The 24,101-nt window shown below is 34.1% G+C and overlaps 2 protein-coding genes across 2 annotated transcripts; one reads left to right on the forward strand and one right to left on the reverse strand.

The window, feature by feature from the left end:
- Positions 1 to 11,581: 11,581 nt before the first annotated feature.
- On the forward strand, positions 11,582 to 14,432 carry LOC100267121 (exocyst complex component EXO70H1). The gene has a single exon (XM_002274306.4). The coding sequence runs from the start codon at positions 12,241 to 12,243 to the stop codon at positions 14,323 to 14,325; it is 2,085 nt and encodes a 694-aa protein (XP_002274342.2). The 5' UTR covers positions 11,582 to 12,240; the 3' UTR covers positions 14,326 to 14,432.
- Positions 14,433 to 15,396: 964 nt separating this feature from the next.
- On the reverse strand, positions 15,397 to 22,355 carry LOC100255011 (probable pectate lyase 4). The gene is made up of 5 exons (XM_002277540.4): positions 21,969 to 22,355; positions 20,505 to 20,856; positions 20,219 to 20,429; positions 20,031 to 20,099; positions 15,397 to 15,764 (listed from the first exon to the last, which is right to left on the reverse strand). The coding sequence occupies exons 1-5, from the start codon at positions 22,225 to 22,227 to the stop codon at positions 15,534 to 15,536; spliced, it is 1,122 nt and encodes a 373-aa protein (XP_002277576.1). The 5' UTR covers positions 22,228 to 22,355; the 3' UTR covers positions 15,397 to 15,533.
- Between the last annotated feature and the right edge of the window lie 1,746 nt (positions 22,356 to 24,101).

The raw sequence follows: 24,101 nt of genomic DNA on the forward strand, positions 1-24,101 counted from the left end.
CCTCTCCCGAAACACCAAGATCTCCCCCATTCTCCAGCTATCTCTATAAAACTCCCTATTTCCCCTTTAGATCATCTCCCAGATATTACCTCAATCTTCCCTTCTCATGCTAGCCTTCCACCTACTCCCTACTTAGACCAGATCATCATTTGAAGTTTCAACCACCACCATGGCGGGGTAGTCACGTCCAAGGCCACACGTCCTATGCATGAAGCTTCATGGAAGTCAGTCCCCCACTCGCTCAAGGCGCTGCCAACTCCTCCGGGTGGTAAGAAAACATCATTCTAATGCTATAAAAGCAATAAAAAAAAATTAATACCATTTGTTTTTTAAAAGGGGTCGACAAATATGCCCATCTTCAGTAGAGTTTGCAAGTACAAAGAATGTGAACATCGAAATTAAATGAGAGTGTGAATAATGAGTATAACGAAGTGAACTCTACCGAAGAAAAAAAAAGACCCCTAAAGGTATCAAAGTAGAACACAAACTCACCCAAACCAATAGATGAACAAAAAGGGCTCTAAAATCCTAAGAGAAAAGTGGATCTCTCAAAGTGCCTTTGAAGTCGCGCTAAGGATCTGGACTCCCTCTAAGACGTCTCCAAAAGTGACTCGAAAAAAACATATCAGGGACAACATGACCAAAATATGTGTCGTGAACTCAACGAACTATGTCATGTGTAGTAGAAGGGGAAATCTAGAAGAACATGATGAATAAGCGATAAGCACAAGGTAAAAAGGTGAGGAAAACCGATGACGAATGTAAAATCGTGAAAGTAAGATGCGCAATGCCAGTAAATATGAATGTCAGGAGCCATGACTATGAATGACAAGACTGAGGAAAAGCGACTCTGAACGCTAAAATGAGGAAATATGGTGACTCTTAATGTTTGAATGAGTATGCACAACAGCTCTGAACGTCAAAACTAAGGGAAGATGGTGGCTCGAAATGCCAAACTGAAGACACGGCTCTAAACGCCTAAAACTGATGAAAGTGACTCTAAATAGTATGAATGACTCTGAATGCTAAACTAAAAGAAAATGACAACCCTAAATGCTAGCAATGTGGCTCTGAACACCGAACTAAAAGAGAAAGACAACTCTAAATGCTAGGGACTCTGAATGCTAGAAATGTGGCTCTGAACACCAAACCGTGGAGAGATAGTGACTCTGAACACCAAGCTGAAGATGTTGCTCTAAATGCTAAAATAAAGAAGATGAAGACTTTGAACGCCAAATTGAAGAAAAGATGGTGGCTCTGAACGCCGAAACTGTGAAGAGATGGTGGCTCTGAATGCCTAAGCTGAGAAAATGATGGTGGCTCTAAACGCCGAAATTGAGAAGAGATGGTGGCTTTGAACGCCTAAATTGAGAAGAGATGGTGACTCTGAACACCCAAACTGAGAAGATGGTGGTGGCTCTGAACGCCGAAATTGAGAAGAGATGGCTCTGAACGCCCAAGCTGAGAAGATGGTGGCTCTGAATGTCCAAACTGAGAAGACGGTGGTGGCTTTGATCGTCAAAACTGAGAAGAGATGGAGGCTCTGAACACCCAAAACTGAGAAGAGATGGTGGCTCTGAACGCCCAAACTGAGAAGATGGTGGCTCTGAACGCCAAAACTAAGAAAAAATGGTGGCTATGAATGCCGAAACTAAAAAGATATGGTGGCTCTGGACGCCCGAACTGAGAAGATGGTGGTGGCTCTGGACACCGAGGTCTTCTCGCTAATCGCTATTAGTGCAAATGTCAAATCTGAACAACAAAGCTCAGTGACGGATGTCATTTTTGTAGGGACCCCTCCCCACACGTGGCACACATCTCCTAATGACACGTGGCACACATCTCCTAATAACACGTGGCACACATTCTCATCCGGATCAGCCTCATCCGGATTTCCCCAAGAGTACACGTGGCGCGCTTCTCCTATCCGGACTCCCTCAAGGAGAGGCACACGACACTCACAAACATAACATCCGGACGACTGCCACAGCGCATCCGGACGATCGTTATACACTATCCGGGTATGTTTGTCCGGATCATTGACTGAAGTAAGCAAGTCTTACACGTTATCACAATAGCCTGCCATGACCCACGTTCCGCCACCTGCAGGGTGAAAGGACAAGAATGAAGTGACGACAAGTCACTTCCTACGATCACTTCCCACGATTTCTGACAGTCGCAGCAACTACCACGATCTCTGTCAGCCGCCCGTAGGGTGATGATGGCCCTATCGCCACCTAGTGTCATCATGACAACACAAAATATTTCCCTACCATTAAAGAGAGAAACAAAGCTTCTGATACTATATATATGAACCTTCACACAAAAAGGAAAGTAAGCTTGCTATACCTAGTAAAAGGCCAACTGATTTGTCTCCCTCTAACCATGGCTGACAAAACCATCGGAGGGTGCGTCCGGACACCCTGTCCGGACGCCTTTTGCAGATAGTACGATTGAATCAAGAATCTATATTGGTTGAGATCGTGCGTCCACCCATTTGGCAACTACGTGGATCACCAGAGACGCGAGACCTCAACAATTTTGACATCCAGCTGATGGCTGTGTATGCAGCAGTGTTTTCAGACACCACTTGTAGCTGTTATATACACTTATACTCATAGTATTTGGAAAAAGTAATAGACTTTACTCCCACGTGTTTTAGAACTTCATCCCTTCCCGTTCACAACCTCGTGCATCATTATGCCTTACTTACGCTTATTAAAAACTAACGCTTTTTTTATCTCGTCCAAAATTTTTCATTCAAATTTCAACCTTAATTTAAATTTAGATCGAACTAATTTTGAATTGACAATTTTAAAATAAAAATTTTCATACGCTTTTAAATTATGACATCTATCATTTTTTATTTTTGGTTTTACATGATATTCCATGGCTACTTGGGATTTTCGTGTGTAATTGTAAAGTGTGATATCATCAAATTTGATTTTATTTAATTTTGGTTTTTTACTTAATAAGTTGCTAATCGATTTTTTTAATAAGCATTTTGGGACAAAAGTATTGTTCTTTAATAAGTTTAGAGCAATGTTTTTAGAATCAAGCCGGTCATTAAACCAGAAAGGTTATTGGTTCATGATTCACTAGTCAAATCATGATCCAATCAATAACGTCATAAAATTATATTTTATTATTTTATATTATTAAAATTAAAAAAAAAATTATATCTAAATTTTTATAATATCTATCAAAATTATGATCAACAAATAAAAATAACACATTAAATCATAAATATAAAAGTAATAAAACATAAAAAATAAATTTAAAAAAATAAAAATTGAGCAGCTACTGCCATTGCACAGGCTAGAGAGGGAAGGGGGTGTTACAGTGGTGGGAGCCTATCGCGACGCGTTGGGGGCGGACGACAACTGCTGCAGATAGAAGAATGAGGGTTTGGAAGGAGGTCCTCCAAAACGATGTCGTTTTGATGCTGAAAAAAAAAAAAAAAAAGTAAATTTAATTGAACCGTTTCTGGTTCACCGATTGGACTGTCGATTCAACCGGTATAATCCCAATTCAACCTATTTCCGGTATAATCATACTAATGTATAAATTTTATGATATGAATATGAAAATGGTCATTATATGGGTATGAAAAATACAGGTAACAAGGGTTAAAAAAAAAACAAACAAACAAACAAACACACAAAACAAAATATAAATATATGAAAAATAAATATAAAATAAATAAACTATTAAAGGGTAAGAAAGTTTTTATATTTGTCAAATATATGGAATCTTAACTCATTGATACAAATAATACAACAAATTATTGGTACAATTATGTACATGGTTCTTAGAACTTCACTTTCATATTAAAATCTGACCTCTATTTCAATGAATAAGAGCATCTCTATTTAAAAAAAAAACATTTAAAATTATTTATTTTGTTTAATATTTTAACTAGATCAATAATTAATATTTGAGGAAAATTTAATATTGGAAATTTTTTTAATATATATATATATATATATATATCCAAGATCAAAATAATATATAAGATTAAATTAATTAATTTATTCCTTGTTTTTAAAATAAAAAATGAACACATGCAAATGTGACGTTTTCCACTATAAATATCTTAATTTTTTTAATATATAACAATAATAATGAAAAAATTAAAAGAGTTGTTCTTTGAGCTAATAAGTTTTTATTTTTCAACAATTTCCATTCTTATTAAATAATAATAATAAGAGCACGATGATCTAAACTCAATTTTGATTAAATTAGAATAATATCTATTAAGGGTCTCTTCAAAATTTAGGAAATACCTTTTAAAAAAAATACTTAGCTGAAAAAATACTTAATATGATTCTCCAAAAAACATCATTAATTAAATTCTTCGAATAAAAATACTACTAAACACATTCTAAAACTATTTTTAAAAATAAGAAAGTAACATAATAATATAATTTTAATAAATCATTAATAGTTGAGTAACAGGGCATTTAACAAGTATTTTATTATTTTTGTAGTTTATAAATCAAATTATAAATAAATAAATAAATTTAATAATATATTATTTTTGAAATTTTAATAATGTATGGAGTTGATTCTACATGCTTAATTGGCTTCCATTCGGATTTCGTTGAAAGTGGGGCATCAACTTGGATTATAATGTCTTATCTTTATATTTTTTTTGTTCTGACTTTTTATGAGTTCCTAATAGTAAAATCCTCGTTTTAATATCATCAAATGTCAATTTGTACAAACATATTCCAATTCCATCTTGATAAACCCAAATCAAAATTGCACATTTATTTAATAAAAAACAATCTTATAAAAACAATTCAAGTTTCATACACGCAACAATTAAATCTATTGTTCTAAAATAATAAAAAATAATATCTAAAACATATGATCGAAAGTAGCACTTATCTAATTAAAAAATGATAATTTACTTTGACAAAAAATATACATAAAATCCTATTTTTTAGACCGATATATAAAATTTAGATATTATATGGTTGAATTCTTATTCTATGGTTTTTTTTTTTTTTTTAAATGTGTATGGAAACACCATTATTCAATCCACTTGCCAAATTGGATGGTACGGCATTCAAGAGGGTGTCCTCGAACTAAGAAAACGATGCTAAGCATCACAAGGGAAAAAAAGTCTTTGGCAAAACATGGTTATAAATATAACGTCTTTGGGCATCTGCCTCCACCGAACACCCCCACTTGGAACACAAAAGTCCATGCATTATAACGACCAAAATCAAAATGAATCATTTCCAAATACACCCCATCTCAATCCCCATCAACACCAATCATCTATCACAGTAGTTGAATTTCATGTCCCAAGATCTTATTTGAGTGTACGGAATGCAAGTGGGTATCATCAAGGAGAGGGACAACCTAGACAGGCAATGTGATGGTCTTCTCACTTTTAGTGCAAATGTCAAATCTGAACAACAAAGCTCAGTGGCGGATGTCATTTTGACATCCAACTGATGCCTGTGTATGCAGCAGTGTTTTCAGACGCCACTTGTAGTTGTTATTTACACTTGTACTCATAGTATTTGGAAAAAGCAATAGACTTTACTCCCACGTGTTTTAGAACTTCATCCCTTCCCGTTCAACCTCGTGCATCATTATGCCTTGCTTACGCTTTTTTCTCTCGTCCAAAATTTTTCATTCAAATTTCAACCTTAATTTAAATTTACATCCAACTAATTTTGAATTGATAATTTTAAAATAAAAATTTTCATATTCTTTTTAAATTATGACATCTATCACTTTTGATTTTTGATTTTAGAGGGATGTTACATGGTTGCTTGTGATTTTTAATGCAATACTAAGTGTGACACCTTCAAATTTAGTTTTGTTTAGTCTTGGCTCTTCATTAAACAAGTTGCTAATCGATTTTTTTAATAAGTGTCTTGGGACAAAAGTGTTGTTCTTTAGTAAGTTTAGAGGATAAAATGTTGAGTTTTAAATGTGAAAGAATAAAGTGTAAAATATATTTTAAAATAATTAATATTTTGTATAATTTATATTATCTTTTATTATTTAGATATTATATTTTAATGATATAGATATTTAACCATTTAAGATACTGTATTTAATTAATATGTGCCTATTTTATAAATTTTTTCAATAAGTATGTGAAAACATTTTTTTTTTCCTAAAAATATTAGGGGAATAAGTATATTTTTAAAAATACCTTGAAAAATAATGTTTTTACACCAATTGTATAGAAATTTTTTTTTCCATTTAAATTTTATTATAAAACATCGATGTTGACATGATTGGGTTTAATTTGACGTATAAAACCAATATTATTAACATTGATTTTAGCATATAAATTAAAACCGTAATTATCAACATTGGTTATATTATTATAATATTTGCTTTAGAGTAAATTTGAAGTAGGTTTAAAATCAACGTAGATATCATCGATCCCAATGCATGTGCAAAACCACATTTGATAGAGCATATTTTATAATAGTTTTTCAAAGATTCAAAACCATAATCGATGATATTTCTTAAAGTTTTCTAAACCTAACGTTGAACTGAAGGTTTTAAATGTTGGCTTTACTATACATAAAAACAGAAACAAAATAGTTGTGACATGACCTAGAAGTATTCCTTTGACAATGAGAGCCACTTTATTCCAAAGGATGAATCATTTAAAATCACTCCTTAACTCAATTGTCGGCATAAAAATGACGGTCCCCTTAGTTTCTGACAAAAGGGCAGACAATGTGATGACTTTCCTGGTGACGGTCTATCTCAATGTCGTACCACGTATGCAACCCAACTCTGGAAATTTGCGGGTTCATACTTCGCTCTCCATCACTTTCATATTTCTTAATTTCTGGTGTTCATAACGTAGTTGTTGATTTATTTGTGGTGTTAAAGTCCTCTAAATTTCGTGTAAATCATTTCTATTTTCTCTCGGGATGGGTGTGTTTTGACTTATAAATTATAAAAAATAACATTTTATTAAAAATAATTCAAATTTTATATATTTATTAATAAAAAAATAATGTATATATCATTAAAAAAAATAGTATTTATATCACGTGTTTGTATTATCAAATTAATTAAATTGATTATGAATTGAAGTGTAATTCATATTAAAAAACAATTCATTTCAATTTAATTAAATCTAATTTTTAATTTGAGGTACTCAACCAAAACCTAATTTAATATCATTATTTTAAACTCAAATTTGTTAAGTTAAAATTCGAGTTAATCAGATTGATTGAGTTGTATAACTTAAAATTTGTTCATTGTAATTTTAAAAATACTTTATATGTATATATAGTAAATGAGATAAAATTTCAAACAACAATAAAAAATAAAAATAAAAAACTTATATATTTTTATTTAAAAAATGAAAAAATATATATAATATAAATATAATTTGAGATTTTTGCCTTTAAAGTCTAAAAACACAAATATCATTATACTACATAATAAATATTATAAAAACACTAAATTAAATTGGGTTTAAGTTAGAGTTAGATTATTTGAATCTTGACCAAACCTAACTCAAATTAAGTTTAAGTTAGTTGAGAAAACTTAACCAGCCCAAACAACCTAACCTACCCAAATTACACCTTAATTTATATAGTTAAATATAGTACTTTTAATGAAAAAGTAGAAAAAAGTTTTAAAAAGTAGTTTTTGAAAACTATTTTTTTATTATTTTATATAATGAAAATTTGTTTAAAAATTTAAAATATTTTTAATATATATAATATTTTATTTTTATAAATGATCCTGAAAAAATAAGTCACAACAAAGAAAACACATCCTCTATTTTTAATTGTCAAACATGATATATTAAAACACATGTATCACAACACATCCTTCACTTTTTTTCTTTCCTTTTTTCTAGTTCTCGATGTCATGAACACTGAATGGAAACATAAAAATAAAAGCAATTTCAATTTGTAATCGAAACAACTGAAGAATATTTTTGGCAACAACTTTGCAGTTGAGTAGGCCACCTAACTCAACATAAAATGTGTTGGTCATATATCAGCCTCTTATTTTATTCTTTAAATTTAAAGTTATAAAAATGTGGACTCATTTAGGGTACATGTGATACGAGCATTTGTATAAAAAAATTGTCACGCCTTTTAAATTTTATACATTTGTATTGCTAAGAGAGTCAAATTCTATCCTATTCATTCAGATTTTATAGATTCATCGCAATTATTTAAAAGAAGAAAAATAAAAAATGAAAAAAAAAAATCTATTTATCAGTAATTGCATAAGGCCATAAGAAGACTTCAGTGAACAAGTCAAACGCGCCGCTACCGGCACCGCCGAAACCGGGAAGCTAATTAACTAATAAATCTTTATCCCGCTGTTGACTTACGGGGCAGTTGTGACTCATGGAAAATGACTATTTTTTTTTTAACTCTATAAAATTTGAATTCAAATGGATTTTATTGTTAGGCTAGTGGATATTGTCACCAGCCTCATTAGATGATAATTTTTTAATTGTCTGAGACAATAATTTTTACCTCGTTAATTTCTAAAAAATTTAAAATAATGTGTAAATTTTTGTCAAGAATAATGGTCTTAAAAAGAAAATAAGAGTTAAGAAACGGTTTAACATTTTAATACTAATTCTCCTGTCCACATTTTTTATTTATATTTTTATATTTTTACGTTGAAATTAAATATGAAAAAAAAAAAAATCTTCAGAATTTAGTTGTATTTGATGTTGAGAGTTACCTAATTTGAACCGAAAAAATAACGTCCATTGCAAGGAAAAAATGACGAATGTCCAAAAATAGTCGAAAAAAAGTGAAAAGCACGTGTTAGAGGGTGGATTTGAGTATTTCTAAGGTGGGTGTATAGGAGGTAGCACCCAGCCTAGGTTCTACCTAGAAACTAATTTGAAGGGGCTCGGTAAATAGCCGTCAAAGAAGACCCAAAACGTAAATAAATCAATAACCTAACAGTAACAGTTATGCTGATTACTATGAATTGACATTAATATTAGAATGGATGGTCGAACGCTTCACACATCCGGGATGGTTGGAAGTCAACTGAGGGAGAGGAGGAGGTCCCGGTCCCAGTCAGCATGCGAAGCGTTCAAGTAGCAATTGTGAGGGTGGGGCCATTGCCAGGTGTCATCTCGTCACGCTTCCCTTGCCGCCAAGGACATTGCCTCCCTGTCATCACTACGTTTTTCTCCCTTTTGGTTCGTATCGTACACGCCACTCTTTAGAGTTTGTGTTCACATTGTATTAACGATATGAAACAAGGGCTTTGCCTTACAGGTTACGGTTCAGTTGAGGAGGGGAATGAAACAAGGCTGTTGGCATAGTTAGTAAACCCCACCATCGGTTTAATTGATCCAACCGTCTATTGGTCACATCTCCAAAGCATCTGATGGGTTACCACTGGATCAACCTCCTTACCATTATATTAATTATTTAATAATCAAGTTAATGAAATTCCAAAATAAAAATAAAAATGATGATATATAAAATTGATGAAACGTAAATAAAATAGAAAATAAAATTTTGTTTGTAATAATTAAATATTATAATTTTATTATAAAATAAAATAATATGAAACACTTTGAAATTTTAATTATATAATCATTATAATTATTTTTAATTTGAATAACATACAAACTATTTATTTATTATATCATATGGATACAATGACTCCACCATAATTTAATTATCAAATATTCGGTCGTATTGTAATCTGATACGAAAACAATACCTTTCAACCGTCCTATCAGTTTCTGATCCTTCCGAGAAAGGCAAAGGGTGAAAGGCATGGACAGCCTATAATAATCACACGAACGATAACAGAAGAAGTCCAACAAAAAATTGATGGGTGGAAAAGGCAAAAGCAAAAGCAGAAAAAGTTCAATTGGATGACCTGAACGCAATCGAGAATGAAGTATTAGGAAGCTTTAGATTTTTGTGGGCTGTAGTTACCATTTTTTCATTTGTCCAACTTGGCAGTCTGTCTGACCTATTCCATTGCCTCATCACTCCGCACGTATTTCTCTTTCTTGGTATGAATTAATCCATTTTTTATATTTTGACTTTTAAGAAGTCTGGAAAAATACAGATCATAAATCATCGCACTTCAATTAAAAAACTTTTAGAAAGTAACATATTGACTTGGCGACCCCCCCGCCCCCCTCCTCCCCACGCCTACCCTTGACAGGACAAATGAAGAATTATTGGATTGGAAAATCTTGTTTCTCAAGCAGCCAAGCTTCACTGCTTCAGAGTGTGAATGGAATTCGAAATTTACTATGTTGCTAAAAGACATAACGAAATTCAAAATTTGCCAGTGGCTTGGAGACCAAACATCGGCCACCAGTGATGGACCATCATCACCTTGCTGGAGGGAGGCTCCTGGTCGAGTCATATACTAACAAACTGCTCCATTGGTTTTGAATACTTGATTTATATTGACCAACAGTAATAATAAAAATACTGAAGATGCATTGTGGTCAATTTTCATGGCATGTTATTTCATTGTTTGAGGCAACAATGGGAGCTAATGACGATTTTAACTTGGACGGTTTAACACATTCAGTTCAACGAGCCATTCTCAGCCCACAACAAAGAATGTTCTAATAAGAAAACAACGGGGAACAAATTTTTAAAATTTCTTCCTTCTTTTTCCTGTTATATCCTTAGACATGAATGGAAAGAATCAACAGAAAATATAGCATCCCCACTACAACTATGGAAAAAGGAATAGGAAAAATATGAGCATCTACTTTTCTAAACGATGGACCACGGCTCATTATGGTGACACGGTTTCCCTTTGGTATAGCCGTATAGGTCGTTCATTTCCAAGTATTATAAATTTCATGCATTATTTTTTTTTTTTTGATAATTTCACCAAAATTGGTTACCTAAATAAAACCACTTATAAGTTGTAATGGGAGACAGTCTGGTAATTACAAGTTTATAATAGCAGGCCAAGCTCTGATCCCCGAGCTTTTGCAAATAAGATGATTAATAACTGCTATGATGGTAATCATGTCCTGAAATTTTGATAATTCTTTTAGACCAATATGAAAATAGGAGTGTTAATCAAATCACAAAAAAAAAAAAAAAAAAAAAATTAATGCGATTCAACGATTCCTATGTTCACAGAGGATATCAACACTCAATAATTTACTAATCAGAATAAATGAGAAGAGTTATAATGGTAAATCTCTTTAAAAAAACTCTCAATTGCTATCAAACTACAAAAAAAATTATATGAGAATCGAGTTGATTGGGCAGCTTGACCCATAATATTTTAAGCAAAACACAATAAAATTGATTTAAACAAAGATGAAGGAAGAGAAATTGCAAAAGGGCTGTTGTTGGAACATGAATTTCTTCTTATTTGATTAAGGCTGTGTTCTCTGTTTGTTGTTTGTTTTTGTGTTTGTAAGGTCAAACGAAGCTTCTATCTCACAATCTTTGTTTGATGAGATATTTGCTTACGTGGTATCTGTTCGATGAGAAATTGTAGTTTTCCTCGGGAAGGAAGGAAAAGTATCATGGATCATTAGGATGGGACAACCAAAAACTCCAAGAAAGACTTGAGAGTCAATGGAGGGGGCCAACCAAACAAATAACACTACATATGCAAAACAAAAGAATAGTGTACAAAAACCAATGATAGTTTGAACTCGATTACAAAATTGAGAAAGCAAAATCACTTGTAGGCCCCTTCACTAGTTTTTCTTTGTTTCACATTTCATGCATTCATGCATCCAAAGATTCTAACATATTCTCAGTGTTGAATCTGTGCTGGCTATCATTTCACACTCGGAAACAGACGGAAATAAAAATTAAAGAAAACAAATTTGTTTCTAAAAATAATGAAAGTATCTTTTCCTATGGGAAGTGATGATAGTTCACCGCGTTCATATTTCTTTTTATAAACAAAGATGAGAGTTTAATGAATTCATCCTAAAAATAAATATGAAGTTAAGACACTTGCAAGTGAATACTATTTCTTCACCCTAGTAAGAAGAAAAGGAAATGAAATAGATTGGTCGATGCTCGTAGGAGTAAGGAATAAAAGGGTGACTGATTCCACTCAATTGGGTTGAGATTTGAGAAGGCAAGCTTAAGCTTCCCTTTCTTTGCTTTTACCCTGTTAACGAGGGATCAAGTCACATGGCAGTCAACTTTTTGGAAAATTCAACAATTTGGAAATGTATTTTTCACGTGTAACGCGTAGTCATCAGTTTACGTGGCCCTCGACGACTTTTAACCTATGTTATTCTTCTTTCCCAAGGATTCAGTGCCCGCGGAAGCGGCCCTCTTCCTCTATTTAACTCCTCCCCCACCCCTCCTCCAACCTAGTCTAAACTCAACAAATACAGCCCCAACACACAATCACAAAGCCAACAAGAAAATCATACCTGATCAGTCGGGGTCTAGCTTTCCCCCAATGCCGAGAAAAGGAATGAGGAGCTTCTTCTTTTCACACAAAGCCGATTCGTCCTCCGCGTCTCACTGCCCTTCACCGTCCCGATCGACAGCCACTCCTTCGATCCCTCGGAGAAGCATTTCCGATGCAGCAATGGCGAAGGGTGTTGAAGAGGCAGAGGCCATGATTATGAAATGGGACGCGGATACTTCAGCCTATGCTAAAGTCACTTCTATCTTTTACGAGAGCAAAAAAGAAGCCCATGATTTTATCAAATGCGTCAATGACTTACAGAAGGCAATGCATTTCATGGTGTCCGAGAACTCCAGCTCCGAGATGGTGGTGCGTGCCCAGCGCTTGATGCAAATTGCCATGAAGAGGCTTCAGAAGGAATTCTATCAGATTCTTTCTACCAACCGCGCTTACTTGGACCCGGAGTCCGTGTCCACTCGATCATCACGTTTGTCAGCAAGATCTAGCACGTCTGACTATGACGATGATGTTGGACCGGAGGATGAGATTCGAACGGCAGGCGATTCCATTTCTGAGGTCGAACAAGTATCTAGTAATGCAATGGATGATCTGAGATCCATAGCCGAATGCATGATCTCGTCCGGCTATGGCAAAGAGTGCGTACGCATATACAAAATTATCCGCAAGTCTATAGTGGACGAAGGAATATATCGTCTTGGAGTCGAAAAATTAAGTTCTTCGCAGATTCATAAGATGGATTGGGAAATCGTGGAGTTGAAGATCAAGAATTGGCTGGAGGGTATTAAGATATCTATAACAACACTCTTCACTGGGGAGAGAATCCTTTGCGATCATGTCTTCGCGGCATCTGACTCCATGCGTGAGTCTTGTTTTGCGGAAATCTCAAAAGAAGGAGCGACTCTTCTGTTTGAATTCCCTAGACTGCTCGTATCGAAAAGTAAGAGATCCCCGGATATGGCGTTCCGTACACTCGACGTGTACACGGCGATATCTGATAATTGGCCGGATATTGAATCGATATTCTCCTTCGAGTCCACTTCTTCTGTTCGTTTACACGCTCTCACCACGCTCAGCAAACTTGGAGAATCAGTACGGATGATGTTGTCCGAGTTCGAATCGGTGATTCAAAAGGACTCGTCCAAATCGCCAGTTGCAGGCGGAGGACTCCATCCTTTGACTCAATACGTGATGAATTACTTGTCTCACCTTGCCGACTATAGCAGCATTCTTGGCGACATCATTGGCGATTCTCCACCGCCAGTTCAGTCGCCTTTGCCGGAGTTCTACTTCGAAAGTTCAGACACCGACAACACTCCGGCGCCAGCCATCTCCGTTCGATTGGCTTGGATTATACTTTTCCTTCTCTGCAAGCTGGATGGCAAAGCAAAGCAGTACAAAGAGGTGTCTTTATCGTATCTCTTCTTAGCGAACAATCTTCAACACGTCGTTTCAAAAGTCCGTACATCGAATCTCCGGTACCTCCTCGGAGACGAGTGGATCTCCATGCATGAATCTAAGCTGAGACAGTTTGCCGCCAACTACGAACGGTTAGGTTGGGGCCACGTCATATCGTCAATGCCGGAGAACCCTAAGGCTGCCATTTCGCCGGAGGAAGCCAAGGAAACTTTCCGGAAATTCAATTTGGAGTTTGAACAAGCGTATCGGAAGCAATCCTCTTATATCGTACCAGACCCGAAACTTCGAGACGAAATAAAAGCTTCCATCGCCAGGAAACTCGACTCGGTGTATCAGGAGTTCTACGAGACCCATCGTGAGACACTGGCCACCATACGAAATGCAGAGATGCTTATCAGATTTGCCCCCGAAGATGTGAGAAATTGCTTATCGGATCTATTTTACGGCACGGGTTCGGGAGATTCTATGAGTGTCTCTTCCACGTCTTCTTCGTCATCCCCACGACGGCGCCACCGCTGAGTGTATAGAGCTCACAGATTTCTTGATTGTATTATTATTATTTTTTTTTTGTAATTTTTTTCTGGACATAAATATACCTGTTTTGTTTTATTCTTAATTTCCTAAAATCACGTTTTTTTTTTTTTTTCATCATTTCAATTTTCCATGCCGACTTAGCGTTCGCATATTTAATTTCATCATGAAAAAAATAATAATTAAATATAATTAAAATTTTGTACCTTTTAAAATTATTTAATTTTGATATAATAAAAAAATAAATGAAAAAACGTTTAAAAATAATTTAATAATTTTAAAGCTTTGTTTTTTCTCTTTCACCTTTTTCTTCACTTTCTGTTCTTTTCCCAGTGTTTTCCCCTGAGGCTTATAAATAATCCTTAGAACTATAAAGAACAAGCACCAGGTAGCCAAGTTATAGGAGATGTTGAAGTTTATGTAGGGAAACGCAAAGAAGCCGGGAAGGAGCTCTCAAAAGTGATCTTATAATATGAAAACAGTGAAAAAACACAAATGGAATTTTCCAGTGAAAAGCTACCCGTGAAATTTCTTTCAGATCGAAAAGTCAAAGTCGCGTCTGCTTATATTTAAGAAAAAGGAGAATGATGTCATAATCCGCAGCCAAAATGATGCTCGTAAATTCAAATATAATAAGAGAAAACTCAGTGGGCACGGCACTCCAGAATAAGTCGGGAAGTAACATAATCAAACCGTCAGCGCATTGTAGAAATTTGATAGGTAAACCTACACACATGGCGTAACATTTGACACCCAAAGTGGCGCTCTGTTAGAGACTCCGGGTCACAAACAACACTTTGAGCCATTGGGCGGGATCCCTATCCAAAGCTCATTCATTGCTCACCAAGTCACCATATCTAAATTTCAATGAAAATGACAGAAACAAGTGCAAAACTTGAGCACGAAAGAGGCTCTAGATGACTGCATACAGAGGCTTTAAACGAGTGGACCGCAGAAACCCACCGCCCAACAGACCCAGCTCACCCATACATAACCTCTCAGATAAACCAAAAAAAAAGAGGAAAAGAGAGGAGAAAATTGGACAGACTACACAACAAATGACACAATATAATCAGAATTACCACATTTTATTCTTATATTATGGCAACCGGGTAAAAAAAGGAAAAGGAGATGTGTGCAACCTCAGAGTGATGCAAAACAGATTTATTATATACTATGGATGAAAGTTGAAGCTACTAAGCAATTGCTGCTTCATCTGCTGGCCGGGGAACACACTGCCATCCTGTACAATGATGGAGAACCTGCTTAAGAGCATCAGAAGGAGCCTCAACTGTCCATGTGGGATAGAATTCCCGAGGGTGAAACATTTCACTGGCCACAGTCATTAAGCCTGCTTGAGTTCCGTTTATGAACAAGTCCCCTTCTGACCTTAGACAGCCAGTTCTTTCCTCTTCTTTGTCAGCTGCCTACACATCATAACAACCAAGTATTCAATCTTGTTGCCTCTGGATTGTGAAAAATATAGCCATAAGAGTATTTGCTGACAACAACACCCATAAGGAAGAAAATAAACTGCTGCATGATTCAGATACTCAGTCACTGGAAAAAAAACACATGGTTATTAAGTAAACATAAAATTACAATAAAAACCAAGCCTCAAAACTCAGTTGTTCAAAGCAATCAATTCAACTGAACAATGCCCTAATCCCATTTACTTCAGGTTCACTATGTGAATCCTATTTTGCCATTCAGCTCTATCTGAGGCCAATATTTGTTCTCCCAAAACCAAGAACCACATCCAAGCCATCATCTTCCAACTTCTAGTCCTGCTTGATGAAGCAAGGGTTCCAAGAAGATTTTCTCCCAAACTTGACCCCTCAACCCAACTCCATAAAAAAAGACCAAAACCTCACATCATTCCTCTCATTAACAGTGAAATGCATTACAAAAGTTTCACTGATTGGAGCCAAAATATGTGCTCTAATGGCACATATTCGATATGATTTATACACCATCAAACACTCAAATCATCCTAGTTGACCCAAATTGATGCTAAGGCTCTAGCCATGGGTTTAACTTGCATTTTGGAGATTTATCTCAGGTTTAAAGGAAGAAAAAGGTGCAAGTTAAATCACTTTAGATTTTGAAAGACCAAGAAAGGGTTAAATAAGGAACTGAGCGAGTCAAAACTCACGGACTATGAGGAAAGGCAAAATGAGGATATCACGAGTTTGGGAAATGAGGAATGAACATTACAAAGTAAGAAAGAAGGCACACAAACATGAGAAATGAGCCATGAAGCAAGATTCATCAAGTTGCATGGAAATTTAGAACTCAAAATCTGGTAGCAATATGTACTTTGACCTTGAGGAAAAATTTGAAGTACTTCCCGAAGCCCATTTTAGTCCTGCTATATATTGTTTTGAAGCTCAAGAAGTCAAGAGTCCAACGCTTGAAACGGTATGTAAATCGGAGCTTAAATGAAGAAGTTATGGTCATCTAAAGACAATTGCGCAGAGTTAAAAAACCATTTCAAAATAATTTCGAAATTCAATTTATGAATTCAAAATCCAATTCGAAATGACCCTAATTTCAAATTCACCCACTGCCATTTTGGTGTTTTGCCTCCACCACCTCAAGAATTGCATCTAGGGCACTCCGTCCACCTCATGTGGGCCCACCCACCTTGGCGAACTTCCAAGTTTAGCCACCAAACCCAGACCATCAAATGAATCCCAAAGTGTTCAATGGTGGGAAGAGTAATTCCACCATCAAGATGCGCCAAGTCCACTTTAGAACCCTCAAGCCTTGCTCCTGACTTGAGCAAGTATATTAGCAGTAGGGCGTTCTATCAATAGTGACACCTTTCAGGGAGATACAGAGGATTATCTGGGCATAAGCATTCTGGAGAAAACATTTTTCCTATAACAGGAATGAAACAATTAGTCCTTTTAAGTGCACACTATGTCACCTTCACTAAGTGGTATATAATAGGAGGGATCCCCTCGACATCCACCATAGGTCGACATCCATGTTCCACAGGCATCTAGGAAACCCAAGAATATGGTGGAAGATATGCATTCATGTCCAGATAACGCAACACTATAACATAGGAGCTATGTAGTGAGAACATGGATTTATCCATGCATTGGAGATCAAGGGTCAGATGCACTTTGTGTCATGTTAGTGAGATAGACCTTGAGCATGTACACATGGTATTGTGTGATCAATCATGTCATGATGGAGCTCACATGGTATATATTAGACATGTGATAACACTATGATTGGTCCATATGAATTTTACAAAATAGGACATCAACAGTTAACAAACAAAACACAAACATGGGCTAATTCATCAACCATTATTCATAACTAGAGAGTGAGGTAAAGATCCAATTGGGATTGATCAACAAGGCGAAGATAGTCAACAGATCAAGACATGGAAACCAGGGAAAACATGAACGTGAAACACCCACTTCTTCGACATCTTTAACAGTTAAGCTAGAACATCTACCCCATCATTTTCAGGTGGCTAGTTTTATTAGCACTTAGGTTTTGCAGGTTAGCAGTTAATAATCAAACCTTAAATATTAGAGGTTTTCTTGCTATTATGACTGGCATTTCTTTGGTGTTTAGATGAGATTCTTAGTAGCAGCAGGTTAGCCACATGGATGCTAAATTGTTAAGCTTTAAGGGAAGGGTAGAGTATAGTGACTATTGATATGGGGTTAGAGAGAATTGGCAATAGTATGAACGGGCTAGTGTTTAGAGCAACATTTCAAGAATGCTTGAGGAATCTCAAGGTGGGTTTAAGAGATCTAAAAAATAGTATTTGCAACAATAAGCATTCTTAGGTCCTTAATATAGAAGCCCACAGGGACAACCCTGCCAGTGAGTTAAAGCCCATTAAATGTGGGGCCTTCAAGTCCTAGGGTGATATAAGCAGTAGCTGAAGATATCAAAAAAAATCTTTTGATCTCTAAATCTATACCATAGAGTCCAAAGTTCTAGCCAAAAAGGCAGTCTGCCAGTAGGTTGAAAACCCCATTAAATGTGGCGCTTACAATGCCTAGGGCACTATAAGCAATAGATGAAGATTTCAAAAAAGACCTTATCATCTCCAAATATAAACAGTAGAGTCCAAAGTTTTGGCCAAAAAACGCACACCTGATAATTTTATATGGTTGGTTATGACTTATGACATATTGGTTTCTTTCTTTTTGTTTATTTGAGAACTTTCACCATTCGAGTGAAAAGAGTTGGAACATCAAGTTCTCCACAAATAAGGGCAACTCAGCTATGTTCCTCTACTTTACAGTACAATATGCAACTTTACAGTTTATATTAATGTGATGACAACTTAATTTTTAGAAGTTGGTTTGTTAATGTAGTCTTTGCATCTATTGATTTAAAAAGTTGTAACCAGTAGTAGATGCTAATAGATCTCATCAAGTAACCAACCCTCAAGTCCAAATTACTTTAGTTCATAGCAATTACGGTTTAAGAAAGAAAAAATTTCTCAATTTTTGGTCTCTTTTCTGACAAGAGATCTAAGGTACAAAGTAGCATTAATGCATGCACCTGGCAATAAGACACTCCTAATCTCAAAAAGATAGGCAAGACAACATGATTAATCATAATTAATATATTCCCAACTAATACATTTGGTTGTCAAGAATGAGAAAGTTCTAGTTTTCTCTTTCAAGGGATCTATAGTATATCTCACATATTCTCATAGGTGAGATGAGCAACCAACAAACTTTAAGCATTTAGAAGTATAACACTCAGTGAGCTCTTTTTATCAGCATATTTGGCATCTAGCTTAAAAGAAAAAAATAGTTTAGCAAATTGCTTTATTGGGATAGAGTAACATATTGTCATAGTTACTCAAAAAGATGAGATGTGCTTCAGTGGAGCCAAATGTTGAGGAACCAGAGAAGCTAAAAACCAACAAATAACAACATGCAGCAACCTAGATAAGAAGTTGATGGTGGAAGGCAAATGAAGCTAGGAAAGATAAGATTGGAAAAATAAAAAATTGAGGAACCTATCGCAACAGTAGATGATGAGATATACAGTGAGACACTTGAAAATACTGAGATATAGAGCTTGAGATGGAGATCGATCACAATATTCCAGAAACTAGAGTAAGCATAGCTTGTGTCTAACTTAGCATACACTTTTAGAAGAAATGCTAAAGGGCAAATTTGATAAGTATTATAGCATCAAAACATAAGTTACAAAAGGGAAATATAAATCAAAGGCCATACTTGACTTATAAAGGCATGTATTGATCCTCTACCTGTGGAACTTAGAAAAATATGTCAACTATTGACTTCTAAGTAGAAACTGGAAACTAAAATCATCTGTCATAATTCTATAAATCTATCAAATGCAGTGAGACAAAAAAAAGTATGACTTGCAAAGTTATATACATTTAAATGCTTATTAGAAGATAATAAAATGCAATATTCATGGTTTCCATCTGTCACATCTTTTTTCAATTGAATCAGAACCTGTCTGAATAACTAAACTAATGGCCAACTTTGAGCAACCAAAATCTTTCACATTTAATAATTTTTCAGTTTGCTTTTCCTTTATTTGGTCAATATACAGAACCATACGTCATATTTGAAATTCATGTTCACTTCAAGAACTTAGTATTTCTCCTATTCACATCAGCATCTTTTTATAATGATTTACCTAGAACAAAGCAAAAGCAAATAATTTACCTTCTCTGTAAGATATTTAAATGCCACCTTCTTATGTCCTGCTTCGTATATATTGCATTGGGAGTATATCTAATTTCAAGAAATAAAAAGAAAATAATGATCAGAAAAAAAAAGAAAAAAAAAAAGAGTGATATTTTCCCCATTAAAAAATTAGGTGACAGAAAAGCAGGCCCTATAAGACCTGTTACCTGTGATTCTACACTGGCACAAACAGCATAAATGCCCCAGTTTCTGGTGTAATTATTATATAGATGTACTTTCCCATATCTAACACGAGGGTGCCGCTGTCGAGTGCCATCGAAAAAGCAATGATGAATGGTCACCCGAATACATCTATCACCAGTGTGAGATGGGTCTGCTCCAATGAGCATCGTCTTGTCATGCTGTGAGAAGTGACATCTGAAGACAAATGTTAAAAAAGACATTGGGATAATCAAACAAGAGTAATTTTTCAATGTAAGTGAGTTTGCTAACCTGGAAATGGTAATATCCGTGCTTGCACGAGTGATATCAATCAGTCCATCATCAAAATCACGGAGGCTGCAACGATCAATCCATATGTGCTTTGAATTAGGTTTTATTTGAATGCCATCAACATCAGGTCCTCTACCACCTTCAAACTCTAGATTGCATATAATTACATGCTCACATTCCTTCAGCCTTAAACCCTTTCCTGTGAGTTTTATCCTCTGGCCCCGCCCATCAATAGTTTTATAAGATGATACATTCAGGTAAGATGAGAGATGAATGATGCCTGAAACTTCAAAGACAATCCAAAGTGGTTCTTTCTTACGACATCCATCACGAAGTGATCCTGGCCCATCATCTATAGTCATATAAAAACGATGTTAAGCTTAGCATTCAGAGACATCAAGAATAAAGAGACTTGAACTCAAGACTCTAATAAACCAGGGCTCTAATATGTTGAGCTACCACTTTAACCAAAAAACTAAAGTTGATAGGTAATTCGACAAAAATGTATATCCATTTAAAACTGTACATAAAAAGGCCAGAACCATCTTGGCAACACCACAAACAGCAAACTTTAACATCACAAAAACAGAATGCAGAGTACCATTAACCTCTATGACACCTCTACACTTGCCATTCAGAACATCTTAACATCTTAACAGGCCAAATAAGTAGAATACGTAATAAACACATTCCAGGGATTTGGCTCGCAATATGCATGCAGATATCAAATTAAAGTATCAGTTAAGCAATGCAATAAAGAAAAAATAAAATAAAATAAAATTGACCATAGCTTCTAAGATCTGTTAATCCTAACTTCTAAAACAAACAGCTATTAGATAATATACAAACAATAGAAGGTTATATCGTTCAATATTCTTCCCAGAATCTCCTTTTCTTTTTGGGATCAGTAAGATTACTTCTTGATCAAGCATAAAAAAATCCCAAATGAACAAAGCTGAAGAATTGAGTTTTTCCTAAATCAACTTGAACTCTCCATTAGCCCTGCAAATTAAAGTAGCAATCCCTATGCAAACACATTGAAAAAAAAAAAAAAAAAAACCGCACACAAGCATTTGAGCGGCATTTCATTTAAATTGCAATAGCAATTCTCCTATTCAAATTTCATGACAAACTTCGCTAATAATAAGATGTAAAAGGTAAATGAATGCGTAGAATAGAAGTCAAGAAGCGCCAATTATAACAGAAAAAAAAAAAAAAAAAGTACACATATAAAAAAGAAATATCTCTCATGAAATGTTGGCACCAAACTTCGGAGGGATGAAAAACTCAAGCGAGGAAATGATTCTAAACAAAATCGAATGGAAAAACTCGATTCCTGCAGCCGACTCTAAGTTCTTCAGTTAAATCACAAAACCCTACCATCAACAACAAAGTCTGTGTTCAAAATTTGAATAAAGAAAATAATAATTCTAATCCTAATCTTAGGAATTGGTGAGAGAGAACCTGCTAGAGTGGTGACATGATAAAGAGGTCCGTGAAGACCACCAATGGCAAGACGGCCGAAACCCTCGGCCTGCCCAGCCAGAGCTCTTAAGTTGGAATCAACATGAGCGTAAGGCAGACAAGACATGTTGGTGCGGACTGTGTTTGATGGATCACGACCAAAGGCTGAGGCAGGGGCTGTTGTGTCCGGAAAAGTGGTGTAGGCGGGGGTGGGATGCTTCCGATGAGTGCCAGAGCAACGGCCGTGAGCACCTCCCATTTAATGTATGAAATTATGAATTATGATATGATATTGGAGTTACGTTCGACACTCTTAACGCTCCCCACTCTTGAGTGATCTGTCGGTGGCCGGTACCGTCCTTTTCGAATTTATATTTTCAGATATTTTATTGATTTTTAAAATTGCATTCACATCCCTTGTCTTTGTTTTATTAACATCGCATTGCCTTCACCGCTTCACGCAACCGTTCTTATGTCAAGATCTCATTGTTGAATGAATCTAGACATGCCTTCCTACTACATTTTATTAATGATTTAGCATGAGATATTGGAATAATGAATCCAAGATTTGTCATCTTTCAATTTTCTAACAAGATTCTTTTAAACCAACATAAGTTTCAATATAATCATGATAGTTTAACAACCAATAATAAAATAATTTACACGCAAAGTTATTTGATGTTTTAACATAGTAGGAAGAATTAGGTCCACATACATAATAAATAATTAATAAGAACAAATAAAATATAAATATGAATGTACAATAAAACAAAAAAATTTATAATATTATAAAAAAATTAAAATAATTTCAAATATTAAGTCATAATACATTATTTATGATTTGGATTTAAAAAGTACATTTAATTGTTTAGAAGTTCAAGATATAAAAATTTTTAGATTAATAATAAATAAAGTATTTATTTATTTTATCAAATCTTATCCTATATAAATATAAATAAAACAAAAATATCATATTATTTTATTGTTATATTATTATTTTTTATTTTTTTATTTTTCATGTCATAGTGGTGATAATTTGTCCTTGTTTCTTGCTTCTAATTTTAGGTTTTTACTTTTTGTTCTAACTTCACATGGGTTCTAATTTTTTCTTCTTTGTCTATTTTTTTTTTAAATAAAATGAAAAATTAATCGTTTTCATAAAAAATATGTATTTAATATTTTTATATTAATTTCATCTCAATTTTCTTAAAAAATAAAATTTTTATGATTCAATATTAAATTTTCACTTGTTGTGATATTTTTATAGATTATTATATTTTTAAGTGGTTAGAAAATGAATGCTAAATTTATAAATAAAAAAAAGTTTATAAAATAAATAAATAAAATAAAAATATTTAAGGGAAATATAATTTTGTTTATATTAATATTAAATATATATGAATTAAAATTTTAAAACTTATATCTAGATCATTACAATACTAAGTATTTTTAAAATATAATACTGAAGAAAATATTTCCAAATACAAAAAATAAAATAAAATCTTTAAATACAATAATAAAAAATTTCAGGCAAAACACATTCTCAACCCAAAATAATTTATCTCAAGGTTTTCTTTAAATCTAATACATTAAATAATTTTATGTAATAACTCCAATAATAATTAATGATTATTATTATGGATATATTATTTATATGTAACAATGTTATAAATTAATTTTTATTTTATTTTATTTATACATAACAATATTGTAGATTAATAGACTTTTTTTTTTTTCTAGATTGAAAATCATCTTCATTTTAAGAACTTTTGTAGGGTAGAGATGTATATGCTACATAAAATAAATACTATTTTATATTATATTTATCCTATCTTGAATTTTATCTTTAAAAATAAAAACCCAATTTACTTCTTTGTTCTTTTATTATTTTTATGATTAATATTAAATTTTATTAAATAAAATTAATTTAAATTCAAACAAAAATACTTTGTTTTCCATTTTATAATTTATTTAAAAATAATTCAATGCACTTAAAATTAATAAGCTATTTTCTATTTGAAAACCATCATTGTTTATTAATGTTGGAGTTGGGACCCGCCCAAGTTGGGTTGACCCAACCAAAAAAAAAAATGGAGGGTAATTTCTTAGAGTAAGAATTATTAGAACTCTAAG

This window comes from Vitis vinifera, chromosome 8, assembly GCF_030704535.1.
Source record: "Vitis vinifera cultivar Pinot Noir 40024 chromosome 8, ASM3070453v1".
Taxonomy (NCBI): domain Eukaryota; kingdom Viridiplantae; phylum Streptophyta; class Magnoliopsida; order Vitales; family Vitaceae; genus Vitis; species Vitis vinifera.